At 37.6% G+C, this 19,667-nt stretch overlaps 1 protein-coding gene across 5 annotated transcripts; it reads right to left on the bottom strand.

Moving 5' to 3' along the window:
- Positions 1-563: 563 nt before the first annotated feature.
- Positions 564-18,136, bottom strand: HOS1 (ubiquitin-protein ligase). Of its 5 annotated transcripts, none has more exons than XR_013239828.1 (13): positions 17,975-18,136; positions 17,587-17,693; positions 16,362-16,752; positions 15,733-15,867; positions 15,463-15,638; positions 10,817-11,224; positions 10,566-10,724; positions 6,366-6,893; positions 3,645-3,779; positions 2,088-2,890; positions 1,497-1,709; positions 1,297-1,377; positions 564-1,091 (listed from the first exon to the last, which is right to left on the bottom strand). XR_013239828.1 is itself a non-coding variant. In XM_077371727.1 (12 exons), the coding sequence occupies exons 2-11, from the start codon at positions 17,638-17,640 to the stop codon at positions 1,532-1,534; spliced, it is 2,967 nt and encodes a 988-aa protein (XP_077227842.1). In that variant the 5' UTR covers positions 17,641-17,693; positions 17,975-18,136; the 3' UTR covers positions 1,181-1,377; positions 1,497-1,531. The 5 variants fall into 5 exon arrangements, 2 of the variants coding, with proteins under 2 accessions (XP_077227842.1, XP_077227841.1); XR_013239827.1 differs by having other exon boundaries at positions 1,297-1,335; positions 1,420-1,709; positions 17,975-18,135; XR_013239826.1 differs by having other exon boundaries at positions 1,297-1,709; positions 17,975-18,135.
- Positions 18,137-19,667: the final 1,531 nt, after the last annotated feature.

Raw genomic sequence — 19,667 nt, 5'->3', positions numbered from 1 at the left:
TTCTGTTGCCCGCCCCATCTCGAAGTATACGAGGGGGAGTGCAAATTTACAATGCACTTCAATACTAGTCTATTAAGTGATTGTCCTAAGTTCTTAGGCAACCTCTGCTATAAAGGCCCCGCCTCAGTTTCCTATAAATTTGTGGTTAAACAAATCACAAGTCACACTACAAAGACAAAATTTAGATGGTTCGATAAGATTGCCTACATCTGAAGGAGATAAACTTGTTATCTTATTTCTTCTAAAGGACCTTAAATTTAGGGAAATGATTTCAGCACAACTAGGTTTTGATACAAGACGCTCATGTTTCTTGTCTCTGAGTATTTAATTGTTATGTAAGTGCTTTTTGGTAACTGTAAAATCCTTTTACAGCTCTTTAAATACTAAAAGACAAGAAACATGAGCGTCTTGTAACAGAAATGTTTGTGTTGAAATCATTTCCCTTAATTTATTGTATGGCATTTTCTTTTATAAATAGTAACTCTTATGAGTACATTTGAAATGTGTTCTATGATTTCTTTTCTTTTCATCTTCTACTTACTGATGACAAATAAAAGTTCATAAAAATAGAAAGAAAATCAAGTTATTTTCTCTGAAGATGATAGATTGTACATTACAGAAACCTCAATGGATGGAGGGCTAGAACCATCATCTAAAGACTATTTACAGGGTACGGCCTATCTACATTGTGGCCCATTAAATGAACGGTTTGGATCATCCTATGAAGGTGGGTCGCACTGTACTTTCTGGCATTGTTCTTGATTTTCCACATCAAATATCTGTGGGGATGGATTGCTAATGGCTCAAAACTGCTTTCATCTCCCCTGTTTGATTGTGGCCTCCAAATGAATGGACTTTTAAATCCTACCCGTTCACTTTGTAGGCCACAGATATGTTGTTTATGAATGCTTAAGTCTGTTAATTTTTAGGATGACTGACCCTAATAGTAAAGTGGTGTTCAGGGTCCAGGAAGTGATATTTCCACCCCCTTTGTTTTTCCTGAAATGAAAAAAGGGAATGGAGATGCATATATGTGGTGGCCCACTGAATCAACAGCTCCAATCACCACTCATTTCACATGTACAGTAAACCTGCATCTCCCAAAAATAAAAAGATCCTTATGAGGTTCCACATAGCAAATCTCTTTTTGGTTCTTGACAATTCTTAGGAGAACCAAAGATTATCAAAATGTCTCTTCCAAGAAGAAAAATAGACTTAGCTGAAAATGTGAAAGAGTTGAAAGAGCTATCATGGCAGAAGAAATGAAAATAACCTTCACAAAGCTCAGGAGCATACCTGTAAACAACTTTGTATTCCCATGATGGGGATTAGTCACTGCTCGCCCATGAAAAATGAGAAGAAATTTCAGTATCGCAACTACAAAAAACAAAGCAGCGCCATTAATAAATTGTAACTTACTCCATTCACTCCCCAACCATCTGAAATAACTGAGTTTGCGCCCAGAGTGGAAGCATAACCCATGATGGTAAACATACAGATTCATCTTCTACAAAACCCACTAGCTCTCCATTTATCTCCTGCGAAACCTGCTTCGTCTTGTTTCCCTCGCAGGATTCACAACAGAAAATCCACTTATAATCCTTTCTGGATGTGGGTCCTCTTCATCCTCACTGGTTTCGTCAGACCTCCAACGTGGCCCACCATTCGCATTCAGGTCCGCAGCTGGGGAATCTCTCTTGCTGAAGCCACTAAAATCAGGACAGAAAATGCAGGTCATTATGTTTTTATGTGTTGAAGCATAAATGATTAATAACACCAACTCTAACACCTTATGCTTTTGGAGTAATTGGTTTTTTCACATGGTATCAGAGCTATTGTCTCACGGCAGGTCCTGGTTTCAAATCCCAAAAACTCCTCGATATTAAAAAAGCCATCTGTACAGCCAACCCAAAAGAGAGGCCGCCACATGTGCCACGTGTATGGCCAACCCAAAAAAGAGGGGCCACACGTGAGGGGGTGTAATTGGTTGTTGAACAATACTTAATTAGTTGTTTAACAATACGCAACAATGATATTACGGTTCAGGAAATGAAACCCCACAAGTTAAAATACAGCCACATTTTTACCTCCATGCGAATTCCAATGCTTCGTCTGAGGACACCGCAGTCCAAGGCCTGTCTGATGGAATTCTTTTGCCTGAAGCTGCTGTGCTTGGATCATGAGTTGGAAATTTTAATAAACCGTAGCTGCCTGGGGTGCTAGTCTGATCATCCTGATCTTTGGCAGTGGGACCGTGCATGAACGGACGGGCATTTTCAACGTGGTTAATGGACCCATTTGGTTCCAACTGAAATGGGGATTTTTCATTGTGAAGCATTCTTGATGAACTTCTGTTTAGCTCTTTCAGGGGAGTAATGTGAGAACCAAGGAGATTACTTCCAGGGACACTGGAGGCATCATCAAACTGAAAGGGTCGCCGGGTGCCGATTTGATGTCTTAATTCTCCGGGAAAATTGAGGGTTGATGCCAAACTATCCCGGTGACGAGGATTAGTGGCGAATCTATCAACTGGTGAATCCATAGTGGTGGGTGTAGATGGACCCTCAATAGAAGTGAACAATCTCCCATGGTGAGTAGGAGGCCGATGGTTACTAAATTCCAATTGGGATCTATTGCCCAGTCCACTTTGTCTAGGGAAAGTGCCAGAGGTTATTTTCTTAGAGGGGGGATTAGTATCCATTCCAAGTACAAGAGGGGAATTTATAGCTGAGTCAGCTGGTAAAAGGGTGGGATTTCGCTGTTGTACCCCAGGGGAATCATCTTTTGCCGGCAATTCAACTTCCTTGGTAGAAAAATGACTAAAGTCAGGCAAGTTTCCAGTTTTTACCTGTTGCTGTTGTACCTCAGGCAGTAATTCAATGCATTTATCCTGTTGAAAACATGTAAATCACAGATAAGAATTCGTTTCAGAACACAACGCAATGAATTTAAAGTTGCAAGCGGTGAAAGATAACTTAGAAATCAACCAATGAAAGTCTCTTCATGTGTGTACCGGAAAATAATGCATACACAAAAGAACATATGTAGATGGACCCATCACAAAAAACTTAAACATGCACATGAAAGATACAAGTATCCACTCATTTGCACTAATATTGCCTGGTAGTTTCGTGATGCAAACATATTTTACAAAGTTACTGTCAATTTTTATTTTTTTATTTTTTTTAAATGGCATCAAATTCTATTTTATACTCTCCTTTTTTTTTGAAAAAAATTCTATTTTATACTCTCATAGACAGCGTTTTGCAATTAAGGAGAAACAACTTTCACATTCTTGGCATTTGACATGACATAATCTTACTATATAAATTAGACACCCACGGATGCACACACCGAACACAGCCAATCCCAGTATATAAATTAGACAACCAGGGATGCTAACATACTAAATACCACCAATCCCATTTACCCACCAGCACACATGTAAAGGCCAGTTGAGTTTCCTAACAGAAAATAATTCAATTGCCTGTCTCATGGTTTGTGCAAAGTTTAACTAGCCACATCATCCAGCCCTACACAAAATGAAGGGCCCAGCATGCGATTATCCCCGAGTTTGAATGATTTGATACTAACAATTAGCATCAGAGACTTTTCATTGAAATGCAAAGTCATAAGCCACTTACAACTAATCCTGCTCTCCATTGGCTAGTTGATCTTATCTTAGAAGCAAGTTCCTCACTCATAATCTTTGAAGTATTGTCCTCTTCCAAGTCCTGAAGTTTACGATTAACTTGATATGCTTCAATATATCGGTAGCGCTGAAAAATTCAGAAATGAGAGTTGATGAAACTAGAAATAATCAGCAGACCCATTCTAAATTTGAAATAAAAGATGTATTACCAGAATTACAGACCAAAATAGAAAGCAAAAGAATCAGCAGGTTCGGCGATTTCAATAGCAAGAAAAATCAAGATCAACAAAGGAGTAAATTATGGAAAAGATGCAATAATTCTAGATTAATTGGTAAATAAAAATGTCCTGTGAAACATATAAAATATCTAAGATGTTCTATCGAAAATGTCCCTTGTGCCACGGGAAACCCGGTTGGCTTTCTGTTATACACTTCATCTCCTTAGACTCAGCAGGTTGTGGGTCGGAATTTGGCAGTAGCCAAAGAATGGTGAGAAGGCTTGGCATGTACATGAAGTATAGCAAGGAATAGGGTTGCAGCTCGTATTAGGGGTGGACATGGTTCGGTTCGGTTCGGTTTTGGGGTATACCCGGAACCGAACCATATATAATCGGTTCCCGGAAATTGGAACCAGAACCGAACCATACATGTTTGGAACCGAACCGAACCAGAACCGAAATTGATCGGTTCGGTTCGGTTCGGTTCTGGGTTTACCCAACCTTCACCAAATGTAGATATTTTGCCTAATCATGTGGTTTTCTGCTCCATGATGAACTACAAACAGTTATATAAGAGCAAGGGTTATATAAACAATTATATAACAGTTACATATGAACTACAAACAGTTCTGTCAAACCAAAATTTCCGTGTGGTTTTCTGCTCAATGATGAACTACAAACAGTTATATAAGAGCAAGGGTTATATAAACAGTTATATAAACAATTATATAACATTTATAGATGAACTATAAACAGTTCTATCAAACCAATATTCCGGGTTTACCCAACCACCTCTGAACCCCCCTAAATTTAAAAAGGGTGAATTAAAAGGGCGTGGGGTGATTTTATCAAATGAGGCATTGGGTTTTAAGGTGAGGGTCGGTTCTGGGATCCCAAACCCAGAACCGAACCGAATTTCCACCGGTTCCAGGATATCAAAACCAGAACCGAACCATGTAGATATGGAACCGAACCGAACCAAATGTGCCGGTTCGGTTCGGTTCCTCGGTTTGAACCGGAACCATGTCCACCCCCAGCTCGTATGCACCGAAGGCATGATTTCAAATTTCCATTAAAACAGACAGAACATAACCGAAATGTTTCCATCTCCATTTCAACAGAAATGATACAGAAACTGAAACACATCGAAACCAAAATAGTAAGTGCATTAGTGGTATACTATATCAATATGTAATGCATAATTATATTTATATGCTTGAACACCCAACTTGTTCTAGAATCAATACAATCATTAACGATAAATATGTTGTCGAGGATGTGTCCACCCTCAACAAAAGATCACTAGATGGGGTAAATGATGCGTCACAAGATAACTTCAGATAGAGAGATAAGAGTCATAGCGACAACCTTGTATACACTGCCTACAAGATTAATAAGTCGAAAGTCCCCCTCTTAAATTGCACCTTCTCTTTTAGAATAAAAGAGTTGAAAGTGCAATTTTCCCCCTTAGTCAATCTTCCCACCTCTTGGAACTCCACCACTTCTAATACCACACCATTTAACATCTCCCAAAACACTTCAAAGAAAGCAATAGGAAAAGCATATAGGGCCTTGGAAACAGCCTTTTGAGTTGCCTCTCCAAATTCTCTAACATACTCCTCTCAAGACTAACAGAATTGAAAATCAGAAAAGAAACCAACCCAATGGTTTCCTTTGCTAAATGTTGCCTCCTTTCTCAAAATTCTTAATAAGCACACGTAAACCAGTGCTAAAAAAACTCGGACATGGATGAGAACTCAGACAAGGTAAAAGAGTCGATTCAGATGTGTCAACGATTGATGTAGTCAATTTTTCATTAAATCGCCTGCGTCAAAGGAGTCTTTATTGACTTGATAGGCAAAAACTCGAACTCAGACAAGGTAAAAAGGAGTCGACTTGGGCGAGTCAATAATTGACTCGGAGTTTTTAAACAGTGACCAAAACCACACACTTTCCATGTATATGGCCTTATAGGAAAGTTAATAATATACAATTTACTTTGTTTTGCATGGGTATACAGAAAAGATAGTTCGATGAAATAATACGATTGTTATTGACTCAACCCATCTACTGTTTCCAGACATTTCGTCATACAAAAAAAATGATTTGAAAATGTCAAAAATGTGATCCATTAATCCTGCAATTCAATTTATTCACAAAAGTATCAGCTCAAAACAGTAACAACGAAGAGAAATTAATATTAAAGGTGATAAAATAGTAAACCATAAGTAATGAGTTGGATCCCAACTTACCCATAAAGAAGTCAAACTTGTTAAATGGAGAACATGGTTTAAGGACCTAAATATTGAGCTCAAGCATTCATTTCTAATGGACCAAAAATTTTAAAAAAATAAGTACTACAATGAAAAAATAACATAAAAAATCACTATCTCAATACAATACTCAACAGGTCTACCAGCTAAAAAAAAGACGCCACCACATGACAATTAGGACATATGATGAGAATTTTGAAATAGAAGGAATGAGAGAGTCACCTGGAGATAGAACACAACAAGAAGACTACCAGAAGTTGTTGAAGGGTCTTGCAAAGCATTATCAAAGAGACACTTGTGGATATATTTTTCTTCATCAGAATTCCACGGCAACTCAATCATCCTATCCAGTAAGTTTCTCCGAATACAGAGAAGACAAATTTCATTGACCAAAACATCCATCTGTTCTATGCAATCATTGTATCCACAATTTAAATTGTTTGAAAGGGCCCACACAGATCCATGTTTCCGTTTCTCCTCCTTCACTTTCAAGCAGTGTGTTCTCTGGTACATAAAGGCTTCGGTTAGGAGTCCACACTCAACTCTGACTCGAATAGCTGTCACAGCCTCACCAAGTGAGACTAACTGTGCTTCGCCATTCTCAGCATTTGCATAAGCACACAAGCCTTCACGTCCAGAGCACCTCAGGACCATCAGTGCAGCATCGGGCTTTTGCCTTTCTAATAGAACTTGAGCAATCTTAGGATGTGTGGATGGGCCAGCAATTTCTGGGAGAAGGCGGCAGGCCTCCTAACAAAAAAGGTGGAAAGAATTATTAGCAAGCAAAATACCAATAGGCAATAACTAACAGCATATGTCACAAATATCGTTCTCGACTCTCGGGAATTTCTCGGCAAGGGAAAATCTTGGTATATATTATTATTTTTTATTTTTTCCAGGTTTATATCTGGGAAAAAATGATAAATAAAATTATTTAAAAATATATATAAATATAAAAATTAAATATAAAATATAAAATAAAAATATCGTAAAATATTGAGATAATATTGTGATATTATCACGATATTTTACGATAAAAATGGAAATATCGCTATATTTTTAAAATCTCAGGATTATTTCAGGATTTTGTCGTTTTATCAAAATGTCGCCATAAAAACGTGATATTTTGAAAACATAGCTAACAGCCAGCTTTCAATAGTAAGCAACTCCATAGAATCCTCAATATTGTCTTCACAAACACTAGAAAAACAAGAATCCACAGCCACTGGCATGCCCTGAACTCAAACGCTAAATAAATCTTAAAGATCGGCCCATCCAGACCTAAAACCTCTGCTAAAAGCATGACACTGTGGCAGACAACATTCTAGGAAATATATAAGGAGTGACAATTCCTTATAGCCAGGAAACTTAAGTTTATCATCCAGGGTGGAAACATATAATCTCTGATTGACTATACAGTTTGAGTTAACAATACCCACTGATAAAGGATTGTCTGATTTTAAACCACGAGATTGGGCACAATGAGACCAAAATTTTGAGATACATAAATAATGCAGGGTACATGAACAGCATGATTAAAAGGAAATGCTACATCATTCTGAGCTAATCTAATCATAAATATAAATGTTACCATGGAACAAAAATAACAAATCAACTGAACTTAGCAGACATTGGGCACATTTATCATCAAAGAAGCACTAACATGACTGTCCAATATTATCATTGTTTTCCAGCACAAGCAACCACCAAGATAAATCATAAATATAATTCTGTCTGAAATAAAACTATAACAGTGATGATGGCTGAAGTAGGAAGAGGAATGTGGAAGCAACCAGGATAGACTACAGCGAGTTCTACAAGCAATTCTCACAATGGGAAACAGAAAATGCATATGCAAAAAAATTTCACAAAAGCATAAAAAATGTATACAGTAAAGCCAAGACCTAGGAAATATATATTAGTTTTATGATTTTTTTTAAAGGTAACAGTTTTATTCATTGCTGCAATAGTAATACAACAGAGGGAAAGAGTCATCCCACAAGTGTAAACACCATACAGCCAGGAGCTAGGTAATCTCCTATCCTCCCCAAAGCAGAGAAACTAAAAGCAGACTCGGTAAACTGCCTCTATTCACCCTACCCAACCCAATCAAGATATCCTATGATATAACACCGTTCTATCAAAAAAGAAAATGGAGAAGAAGATGAAAGAGAAGAGGGGAAAGGGTGAGTTAATTCGAGGAAACTCAGGCCTCCAATGAGTTAATTCGAGGAAACTCGGCCTCCAATATGCTAACTGCACTTAATTTGATTATTCCTTGCTCTATAGCCATACGGCATCTACATTATATAGAAATTAGGGGGTGCAAAATAAGAAAATAGAATTCAGCAGAATAGAAAAAGGAAAATAAGGAAACCTAATATAATATGGCAATAACAAAAATAAGGAAAGCATCTGAATAAAAAAAATTATTTCTAACATTCCCCGCCCTTAATTCCAACCTTGTCCCCAAGGTTGGAGATTGATCTTGTGTAAGACTTTCCAATTTTCTACTCTCTTCTCCTTTTTCTTTTTTTTCTCTATCCCTCCTTTACTTCGTTTCTTTGTCTTCTAATTAGTCATCATCAAGAGTTGAAGCTGCTCTATTTGAAAAAAGAAGTCATCATGCCGTTCATCAAAGCTTCTTTGCCGTATACTTTTGGAATGATTAGGATGTTGATGCAGGGATGGTTGCCTTCTTGATGGCATTGTAAAAGTTGAGAGGAATGACAATTTTTTGGGTGTCGACTTTGCCAGACTCTACAACGCTGATGATCAGTGACCCCTCTCATTTGTGGCTTTTTTGCTTTTTCTTCGATCTGATTTCTTTCTCTCTTTCTTTTTTTATTGTGCAAGACTTATCGAGGGTGCTCTCGTTGAACTCTTCACTTTTCTGCAGACATGGAGGTTCCTCTAACTTCACGCTAAGTGACGGCAGTTGGGAAGGATTGGGGTTTTGAGAGAGAAATTCTCTAAACATCTTTAACAAATTTGCTTCAACAGCTTGGATTCGGGATTCGATACGCACATCCCTCGCATCCAACTTTGCTTCCAAGGCTTGTTCTTCTGAGGACAACCCATTCTTGTTTCCTGTAACCACTGAACAAGCCTTCAAATCCTTGATACCAATCTCGTTCTTTTGACGGTGTGTAAGAGGCATCCACTAGGAAACCGCTCTGATACCAACTTGATAAAACACTGTTCTACCAAAAAAAGAAAATAGAGAAGAAGATGATAGAGAAGAGGGAAAAGGGTGAGTTAATTCAAGGAAGCTCAGGCCTCCAATGATTTAATTCAAGGAAACTCGGCCTCCACTATGCTAACTGCACTAAATTTGATTATTCCTTGCTCTATAGCCACACGGCATCTACATTATATAGAAATTACGGGGTGCAAAATAAGGAAATAGAAATCAGCAAAATAGAAAAAGGAAAATAAGGAAACCTAATATAATATGGCAATAACAAAAATAAGGAAAGCATCTAAATAAGAAAATTTATTTCTCACATCCTACTCTAATTTTATGATAACTTCGGGATATGAAGTCTGATGACAAATTTAGGCCTTTTCCGAAACTTGAATGAAATAGCATTGCGGAAAATTTTAAGAACCCGTTCTTCAAGTTGATGTTCTCTTATTTTTCGCAATTAACCAAGGCTCCCTTTATGGCCAAATGTTAGATTGTAATTTGGATGTCATACTATTTTGCTATTGTAATAGAGTCTATAAAGGTACAAAGTAATAGTTTTTGCTGTATCAACTATATCTATCAGCCATTCAAATTCAAAGGTAGGCTACTCGTTATCACTGGAACTAAAATGACGTGTAAAGGTATAGATTCCATGCTAACTTGGTGAGCATGTAAAAGTAGGAAGTAGCAGCACTGAGCAAATAAATTCTAAAGACTTATTTTATACAAAAAAGAAGATAGCATACTTTTTTTATTTTTTTGCAGGTAAGCTGGGATTGAAACTCCAATCTCAGAGTTGAAGAACATAGTCTTTGCCAATTGAGCTAGAGGCTCAACCCTAAGATACCATACTACATAAGCAGTATCGTGCTAATGTGCCAGAACTTGTCAAGCATGTGTACCGCCAAGCATATCCATATACCACTGCACTTCATAAAGTAGCCAGGATGCCAGTTATAACAAAATTTGGTAATTATCAAGTGACCAAGGAATAAATGAGTTGGAAGAAAGCACCACAAGATTCCAATGTGGAACCTCCAATCAACCAGAGCTTTTTTAGCATGTCAAACCAAGTTTTTAATTCATAAAAATTATGACAAGAATTTTTTTTATATCATTAAGAGTCTAGACAAAAACAAAATGTAAACTTCATATCTAAAGAAAAAAATAAGAAAAAAGTCTTGACATAGACAAAATCTAAGGAAAAAATAAGAAAAAATAGGAAAACATACTTGCAAAGCCTCCTCTGTCAGGTCATCCAGAAGATAGAAAGTTAAAGATTCCAGTAGTGAGCATCTAGTTAGACCAAAGGTAGCAGCAAAATCATCTATTAAAGGTCTCCATTCTGCATCAGTGATTGACCAATGCCGATCGAACAAGTAGTATAGAAACTGCATACTGAGTTAAGTGAAACAAAATACAAAATTCTATACTACAGAACTTAGTACCATAAGAAAGCAGAAACCAAGGACTTCAAGGATACAATTGCTCGTTTTGCCACTACAAGATCAGAACTTCCACGTAAAAAAAGAATATCAGTAGCAGCTCGCAAATTCTCAAATGGATAGCACCCTGCCACCTCATCTATCTTGGACCTGAATAATGATGACGATCCTTCATCCTGCAAGCATGTCACTCCAAGTTCTTCTCCAATTCCCTCCTTGTATCCCAGTTCTACCCCAAGATTCGACAATGCATCTTCAATGAAGAGTGTTGACTCATCATGTCCGCCAGATTCCACAGGATCACTTGTAAAGCGGGGCCATGATCGCTTAGTTGCAGCTGACTTCCTTTCACAGACAATATAACGCCACTTGTCGAAATTAGGATAACGTGAACTGACATCCTCAAGAAACTGATGTCTCACGCACCAAGTCATGACCTCCAAATGCTGAGAAAAACCAGCAAAATCCAAGCTAAAACAAGGTAAGAAAAATTTATAATGTAAAAGCAGAGCTCTTGCTAACATAAATGTTCCCTGCACGTTAATCTTTATTATAGACATAAAATATAAGCATGCGGTCAACAAGCTTAAGTGCTTACTACATCTCTTCCCAAAAAATGGGAATGTGGGAATGGATACCAGTTGCATGCTTGCCAAAAATGACTTCTTTTTTTGAATCGTAGCAAGATTATATTGAAACACGAAGGGGGCCGACAGAAAATGTCGACCCCAAAAATACATCGAAAACAAAAACGGGGAAAAGAAAAGGAAAAAAAATACAAGAAAGCCACCAAATCAAGGAGGCAGAAAATCAAAAAACTCCAACAAGAGTCAATCTACTCCATCCCGAGCTAACCAATCCGCCGTGTTGTTAGCCGATCTTCTAACATGGTTAGTAGTTATCGACTACCCTTAAATTTTATCCATCATTTCATCGAAGAACTGAGCAAACCTCCAAGGGGGAACTGATGATCCCCTTAGCAAACGAATAGTATTAAGAGAATCCCCTTCCACTATAACTTTGTCTATCACCTCTTTAGTCTTTATCCAGTCTCTATGGAAGGGAAACATAGAGACGAGAATAAGAGCTTTCCAACAATGACTTATGCCATTACTTGTTATAGAAGATGAGCTTGTGCAAATAAAACATAAAACATCCATGGGTTAGAGAAAAGATTCAATGACAGACCAATAGTCCAATACCATAAAGCCCATATTTTGACAACCAGGAAATGGAGTAATGAGATCTTTTATAACATAGAAGGTACAAGAGAGGGACGTATTCAGTTGTCTATCCGAGAGAATGGGCTACTCTCTTTTTTATTGATTGATGTATTATAAATATTACATTCTATATATTATAAGCCGACCCCAACTAGTTTGGAACAAAGGCTTAGTTGAGCTGAGTTGAGATATATTATATTATAAATATTATACTTTATTCCCTAGGCTAGCCTTAATGGCCAAGCCAAGGGGCTTCACATGTGTGGGCTACTCTTTATGTGATTGTCAAAAGAATCTCTTTACGACATAATTGGTTAATTGTGCATCCACGATAAGAGAATATATTTCTCGTGGCAAAAGCTCCAAGGTCAAGGTAACTTGGCTAGCTGAGGGAGACAGGGAACTCATGTTTTTTCTTCCTGTTGCACTGACACAGCTCGTGGGCCAAAGAAGAATGTGCCTAAGGTGATGATTTACAACTAGAAGTACAAAAGCCAAAGCAGGAACCAAGCAATCATCGGGTATTTCCACAAATTTCGCACATCTAATTGTTACATATGCATATACATTCAAGAGACTTCATGAGCATCAATAGGGATAGATGCACATGCACTACATAGAGGTGCTCTTCTCCAAGGTGAGAAGCAGACAGCTGCCTTTAAAGCTCAATTTGAGAGAACATAGGCAGGAAAGATAATTAAGGAATAAGGAGTGGTAGGCATTCATCTCCAACATATGTGGATGATAAAATTATCTTTGCAGAGGCCAGTGAATGTGCAAATAAGATAAATTATCTTTGTAGACAGGGGCAGAGCCAGGAATGTGCCCCACGGGGGGCAAAAAATAGTTGTAATACAATAATCAATAAATTATCTTAAAGTAAAAAAAAAAAAAAAAATTACACAAATTTTAATTCAGATTACTTTCAATTTAAAAATTATTTATATTTATTTTTTCTGCCCACAAAAAATTTACTCACTTTATTGTCTTCCAAATTAATTTTGAAGCTCTCACAAGTCATAAGATTTATGAGTAACTATAAAAGTATAGGCCCCGCCCCCATCAAAACATGAGGCGAAGTGATATATCCGCCCCTTTTTTCTACTTGGGACAGCCGCCTCTATTGCATTTATGCTACACTAATGCACTAGAGATGGCTGTCCCAAGTAACAGAAAAAGGGGCGAATGTATCATTTCCCAAACATGAGGTGAAAATAGTGGGCCCCGCCAAATCAAAATATCATGCGTAAATGGCGGGCCCTGCTCCATAGCTGTAAAATGGTGGGACCCAGCTTATGCATGGGCTTGGGTGGAGATAGTGGGATGCATGCACAGCATCAAAACATGAATTAAAATGGTAGGCCTCACCCATCAAAACATGTGTAAAATGGTGGGCCCCACCCATGCTATGCATAATGTGTAAAAAAAATGACACCATAGAAAAAATTCCAAAACAGAGGACAATAATCAGTTTTAGATTCAAAATCAATTTTCAAAATCCAAAAACCAACAAGGCTGTTCCACTAAAAAGTTAACTCTTACTTTTGTAATCACTTGCATTACACCTATTGGGTATCCATTTAGGATGGTATTAAGACCGTGTGAGTCACCCGATGATGTTTTACAAGATCAATGGTCTTGATTTCATAGACATGTTCACTCATGTCCCTTGTTAAATCCCACAATTATTACCAAGGAAAGTGCAACTTCGTAGTTTTAGTTACAAAATATGAGCACAACCAACGTCCCTCTTTAAATCTCAAAATTGCTCCTTAAACCAATTACCAATTTTAGACTTTCTTGTATGAGGACAATTTTGTAGTTGTAGTAATAAAATATGGGCAATATATGTGGAAAGAACAAAAACCCTTTCTATCAAAAAGATATTCTGTACAATCACAAATCCGCAATGCTTCGTTTATAGAAGGAAAAAAAATTGGCTTCTTTAAATCTGATATTTAAGTAACGTCTGTGCCATATCCTAATTCATAGGAAAAAATTTCGGCAAAAATCGAGGGTCCGTCCCTGTTTGTAGACACCATTGAGGTCCACACATAAAAATTATGTTTTCTTTTCTCTATAATCGAGTTTGTAATCAAAGCATTAATGCAACAAAATGATTCTTCTACGATAGCGACATTGAGTAAGACTCAATTCAGGAAATAGAAGTATTACAATGGTGTAAGTTGTGAAGTTATCCATTCAAATATCCGGCTTCCTCTTTAAAATTAACTGTAGCAGGAGTCACTTTATGAAGCAAACAAATACAACTCTCACTCCCACCCACAAAAAAAACAAAAAAAACCTCTCACTCCCTAGCAGAATGAAATTAGAAAGGAAGCTTTGACCATTCAAAAAAAAGGAAGGAAGCTTTGTCCAACCTCTTGTTTCACATGGATCCATATTGTATTACTATGGTTCATATGATATGATACAATCATGAGGCCAGATTTCAGGGCGGAGATGTCAGCAAGATACCACAATGATAGTAGCAAGATGTCAAGAGGTGTTGTTGATCTATGGATGAGGAGAGCACCGACAGCAGTTATTAGCCTCTCTAGTATGGATTTCGGGAGCGTTTGATTGGGTTTAGTTAACGTTACCAAGTATGGATCGTACAGAAAATCCTCTGTTTAGTTACTCTTTATTGTTTAAAAAGGGAAATTTTGGACCTTTGCTTTGATTTCTTTCGGGTCAAGTCAAGGAAGGATGTGATATCCCACATAAATAGTCACTTTTGTTTGATTTTAGACTAGTTTTGAACAGAAATCATGGGTTGGCTTCTCCTCCTCTGGAGACTCGAGCAACAACCTTGGAATTTGGATAAAAAGTGACCTTTCCTCTTGGTTAGTTCTTGTAAGAATCTCTCTCTCTCTCTCTCTCTCTCTCTCTCTCTCTCTCTCTCTCTCTCTCTCTCTCTCCTGTTTATTTCCATCAATTTAGGAGCAGAGCAAGTTGGCTCCAGGGATTATACGTTGCAATCCATTGTGACTTTGAGAGGTGTTCGTGTCCAGACTAGAAGGCAAAACAACCACATGAGATAATAAAGTAGAACTACTAGGCAAGTAGATCAACGTACGGGAGAACTGACTCAAGGGCGTCCATTAAGCCAGACGGTAAGAAGATAAATCAAACAAAGAGAATGGAAGAATGGCAATTTGGTGATTTTCTAACAAGTTATTCCATGACTTACATAGGCTCAAACCCATACCCATTCGGGTTGAAACTTTGCAGTCCTGGCCACTATTAGTTTAGAGGATTTTTTGTAATTTTCGACTAAAGTTTAGATTAGCTTTAACTGGGTTTTAGCATCAAGTGCTGAGGGGGGGGAAAAAAAGAAAGAAAGGATGATTTTATCAATTTGAAGTCTCAAAATATAGATAGAAACAAAGAACTAGTAAATGAAATTTGCACTAGTCCATTTAACTCATAATAACAAGAGCGAGCTTAAAGTAATAAACCTGCTTAGCCTTTAATATGTTCTCTGAAAGGTGATGCAAATCCTGAAGCTGGGGAGAAATAGTTTCCTTAAATGATGACTCCAAAACCTCAAGAACATTGGATATTCCACTTAGCTGCATCGCAAACTTCAGAAGGAAACTCAACTTCATTTTAATGTCTTCAATTCCAAGAGTATCTATATAAGATGTTAAGAAGCTCTCCTACGCAAAGAATACAATGTAAATGTAACTCTATTCAGATGTAAAGACTTATAAAGTGTTTCAGGATACAAATTCCACCAAGTTCTGCTGTGATATTTCTGAATGTCCGCTTGCACCAGTCCTTCACAACCACTTCATCTAAAAGAAATGCAAGAACAGGATCGCTGGACACCGCACTTTCATCCATGCAAACATCCGTAACATCTGTCCAATTTGTTTAGGATAACTTTTCTTGTAGTTACAATGTTATGCACTTCAATTCATCACCACCAGTGCAAGCCTCAATTTCTACCAAGATAACGCTAACAAGTACAAAAGATTGTGAAAGCTATTGAGAGCAAGGTTTTAAATGTCGGTTTCGGTGTCGGTTTCAGGCACAACCAAAACAGGAATTTTTTGGTTTCCGCCGAAATCATGTAAAGTTTCGGAAAACAATTTCGATATTTTACAAGATTTCGGTGGAAATTTAAGCCAAAATTTCGGTAATTTCAGTGGAAATCTTAAAATTTTGGTGAAAATTTTTAAAATTTCGGTGGAAATCTTGGATTTTGGTAGACTCATGTACTTTCAGTGTCGGCCCTGGCCGAAATCCGGAATTTCCGGATTTCCACCGAAATGTCAAACCATGATTGAGATCATAGAAGAACTGCCATTATGATTTTCTTTAGATGAAAGTTGCAGAACCTACAAAAGGATACAGTGGCAAACCAAAGAAACCAAGTTGTTTTCTAGGGCAACATCGAACAGGGAATAAAGGCGTTGAACATCTGCCATTAATTGCTTCCCACCATCTTCTTTTTCTTGAAGTCTGTCAGAGTACCTTTTAGAGATAAGACCCGCCTCTATGCATTCATAGTAAAGACGGAGCCGGAGTCGATTGCCATTCTTTGGCATGGGAATCCTACAAATTGGACATGTATCATATCGTTGACTACATTCTGCGCATAACGAGGCATGTCCGCATGAGTTTAACACATGTTCCACATAGCGTCCACAGCTCCTCAAGTCTCGAGCGGCCCGGCAACGCTCAACTTTCGCTTCTCTGCACAGTTCAATTAGATCACTTGACGCCAAGTGTTCCAAGGCCTCCTGAAATAGAAAACCATGATTAGGGTATGAACTCACTTCTAATCAGGTCACACTACCTATAGTGCAAGTAATGGAACTGAACAATATAAGTAATGGAACTTGCAGTTTAAAAGTGAATGGCCCATGCGTATTTTACAAAATTCAGTTGTATTCATTGTAAGCATATAAAGCAATCACAACTACAAGTACCTTGCAATTTTATTTTTTATTTTTTTGAATGAAATTGCAAATTTATTTATTCTCATTGGTAAACAAGTTCTTAAATTAATTAAAAGATAAAACAAGCTTTGTTAGGATAGCTCTTCAAATGATTCATCAGTGGCACTTAAGGTTAAAAAACTGAGTATATGTGGTTCTGATATGTTGTCAATTACATATTTAATGCGATTCATCAAACACTCCAATTATGATGTTTGAAATATTGAAATATTGCAAAACGTAAAACCTAAACTTCAGGATAACTTCTAATGACTCCATGTCCCGAACACGTATGAAATTTTGAAATACAAGTGTGAATAAATAAATTAACACAGTATACACCTGCCATTCAGATAAAGTAACACGGTATAAGCGGAAACATAGAAATGCTACCGTCACGGCATGAAATTTAGCACTTGCTGGAAATTCTAATCATAGATAATGAAGCTTACTTCTTTTCTGAAATTCATTGAACATTCCATATGCCATTCTTCAAATGTATACAATTCTACAAATGAGAGGACCTAAACTATCTGAAATCATTTTTTTTTTTCAAGAAATGGGGCTTACGGGATCAAAACAATCAGGCAAAATAAGGTAAATGGAGAGAAAAGGGAAAATAAAAAATAAACTTACATCTTGTTGTTTCTTCGCCTTGATCTCATAGACACTCCCCCCACTCAACCCCATAAAATCGAAGACCTAACTGCTATTTTCAACAACAGATTGCTATGTAACCGTGACTGCAAAACAGTAGAGATAGTCAAGCATGAGAACTTCAGAGAGAGCACCAGTATTGAGAAAAAAAAAAAACCATGAGAGTATTTATACAGAGATTTAACAAGTTTCCTGGCATTATCTAAAAATAAGTTTCAGACAAGACAGTTTATCAATATCTTCTGTAGCACAGACATCTTAGAAATTGAGAACAACAATACAAAGATCAATGAGAAGAGGGCCGATTTCTCGATTTGGTTGAATTATATAAAGGGAAAAGAGAGAAAAGGGAGATTGAGATAGGTACCTGCTCCGTCGCTTGTCTTATTCTTCGTCGATCGGAATACGGCGTTTTTTTCCGGCAGTAGGGCAAGAGAAGGGACGGGAGAGGGAAAACGAGCGTGGTTTGAGCTCGCGAACGGGGGTTTTCTGGTTTAGGGTTTTTTTTCGCAAATGAAGTCTTACACTTTTAGCTTTGCTTTATTTGTAAAAACAGATTTTTACTTTAGGGAAATGTTATCAGCACTACTGTATTTTGATGAGGGCACTCCTCACTTTATTAAAAGTACAGTATGACCCGCACCATAAGATGATCCAAACCGTCCATTAGATGGGCCACAGCCTAAATAGGTTGTGCCTCAAAAATTATTTCCATAGGTTGATCCTAACCCTCCAACCTATGGAGGGTTAGGATCAACCCTCTAACATTCAGATCGGAGGGTTAGGATCAACCTATGGAAATGATTTTTAAGGCACAATCTAAATAGATTGTGGTCCATCTAATGGACGGTTTTGATCATCATATGGTGCGGACCATACCGTACTTTTAATAAAGTCAGGAGTGCCCTCCCCAAAAGACAGTAGTGCTGATAACATTTCCCTTTTACTATTAGAATTTGCAACGAGTGTCGTGAGTGAATTTTGCAGATCAAGGTTATGCCACCAAATTATCTTAGAAAATATTGCCAATGGGGGACACCAAAATACGAGAATTGCAGAACGGGGGACACACTTTTCAAAAATTGTCAAAAGAGGGGGTTGATAACCCCCCTTTTGAGAGTTTGATAAGCCCATGTAGAGGGTTGATCACCCCCATTTTATTTTGGGAAATGATATCACAGCTCCAATATTTGGATAAACATACGCTCCACTTGTTTGTCGTGCAGCATTTAAAGAGTGCAAAAATCATTTCCCTATATTTTTTATTTTTTTATGTTTAAAAGACCAAAATGTCCAGAAATTACGTTGTAAGAAGACCAAAATATCCATAATGTTCGGCGATATGTTTTCACGAGGTGGGTCCCACTAACTCAAATCAAACCCATGCATCTGGTGGGCCCACCATTTTGCCTCATGTTTTGATAGACCCCACGATCTCCACTCGAGCAGCGGTGTATATGGTGGAGCCCACAATTTTACACTTAAAGTCAAAGCGCGAAAAAATTAGTCAAATCTTTTTTAAAAAAATTTCATGAAAAAAATGACATTTCTTGCTCCTCTACTAAGCTATATGAGTCAATACCTCCAGTCAAAAGGTGAAAAATACCCAAAGGGCAAGTTTGGCAACCATGAAAAAAACAATGGAATCCTGATTTACCTCGTGTGGGAGGGGCAAAGAGGGGGAAAAGAAGGAGAGATTTGAAAGGGTGGTAAATGAGCAAAGCATGTGTTATTGGTGAAAATGGGTAAAATACAAAGGTAATTGCTAGCGTCCATAGCAAAAGGCAAGCGACAGACCAGCCGCAAAATGCCTTTTGCGATGGACCCTAGCAAATCCCAAATACAAAACACGGTTCTATCATCTATGCAAGGAATTTTCTGATTTCTATTTTCTAGTCCCATACTCCAATCACTTGCTCTCCTCACTAATCCCCTCCCCCCCCACCCCCCTTTCAACTCAAGCTCACCTGCCCCAATGCCCCTCTCACATAGGCCAAAAAATTATTCTACGGAATTTTTCTCTGTGGTTGCCAAACATGCCATAAATTAGTAAATTATAT

Source organism: Tasmannia lanceolata, unplaced genomic scaffold (genome assembly GCF_043159265.1).
Source record: "Tasmannia lanceolata isolate RefF3 unplaced genomic scaffold, GAP_Taslan_0.1 ptg000037l, whole genome shotgun sequence".
NCBI lineage: Eukaryota > Viridiplantae > Streptophyta > Magnoliopsida > Canellales > Winteraceae > Tasmannia > Tasmannia lanceolata.
This window is presented reverse-complemented; position numbering and strand designations above follow the sequence as displayed.

What these genes read in the sequence shown, in the direction of transcription:
- HOS1 (XM_077371727.1), bottom strand. Translation starts at nt 17,640, where the DNA reads ATGGGGTTGAGTGGGGGGAGTGTCTATGAGATCAAGGCGAAGAAACAA. An exon ending in GGTTTCTTTGGTTTGCCACT is followed by an intron (nt 15,868 to 16,361) that starts GTATCCTTTTGT and finishes CAAATTGGACAG; the next exon opens with ATGTTACGGATGTTTGCATG. An exon ending in AGCAGAACTTGGTGGAATTT is followed by an intron (nt 15,639 to 15,732) that starts GTATCCTGAAAC and finishes CATCTTATATAG; the next exon opens with ATACTCTTGGAATTGAAGAC.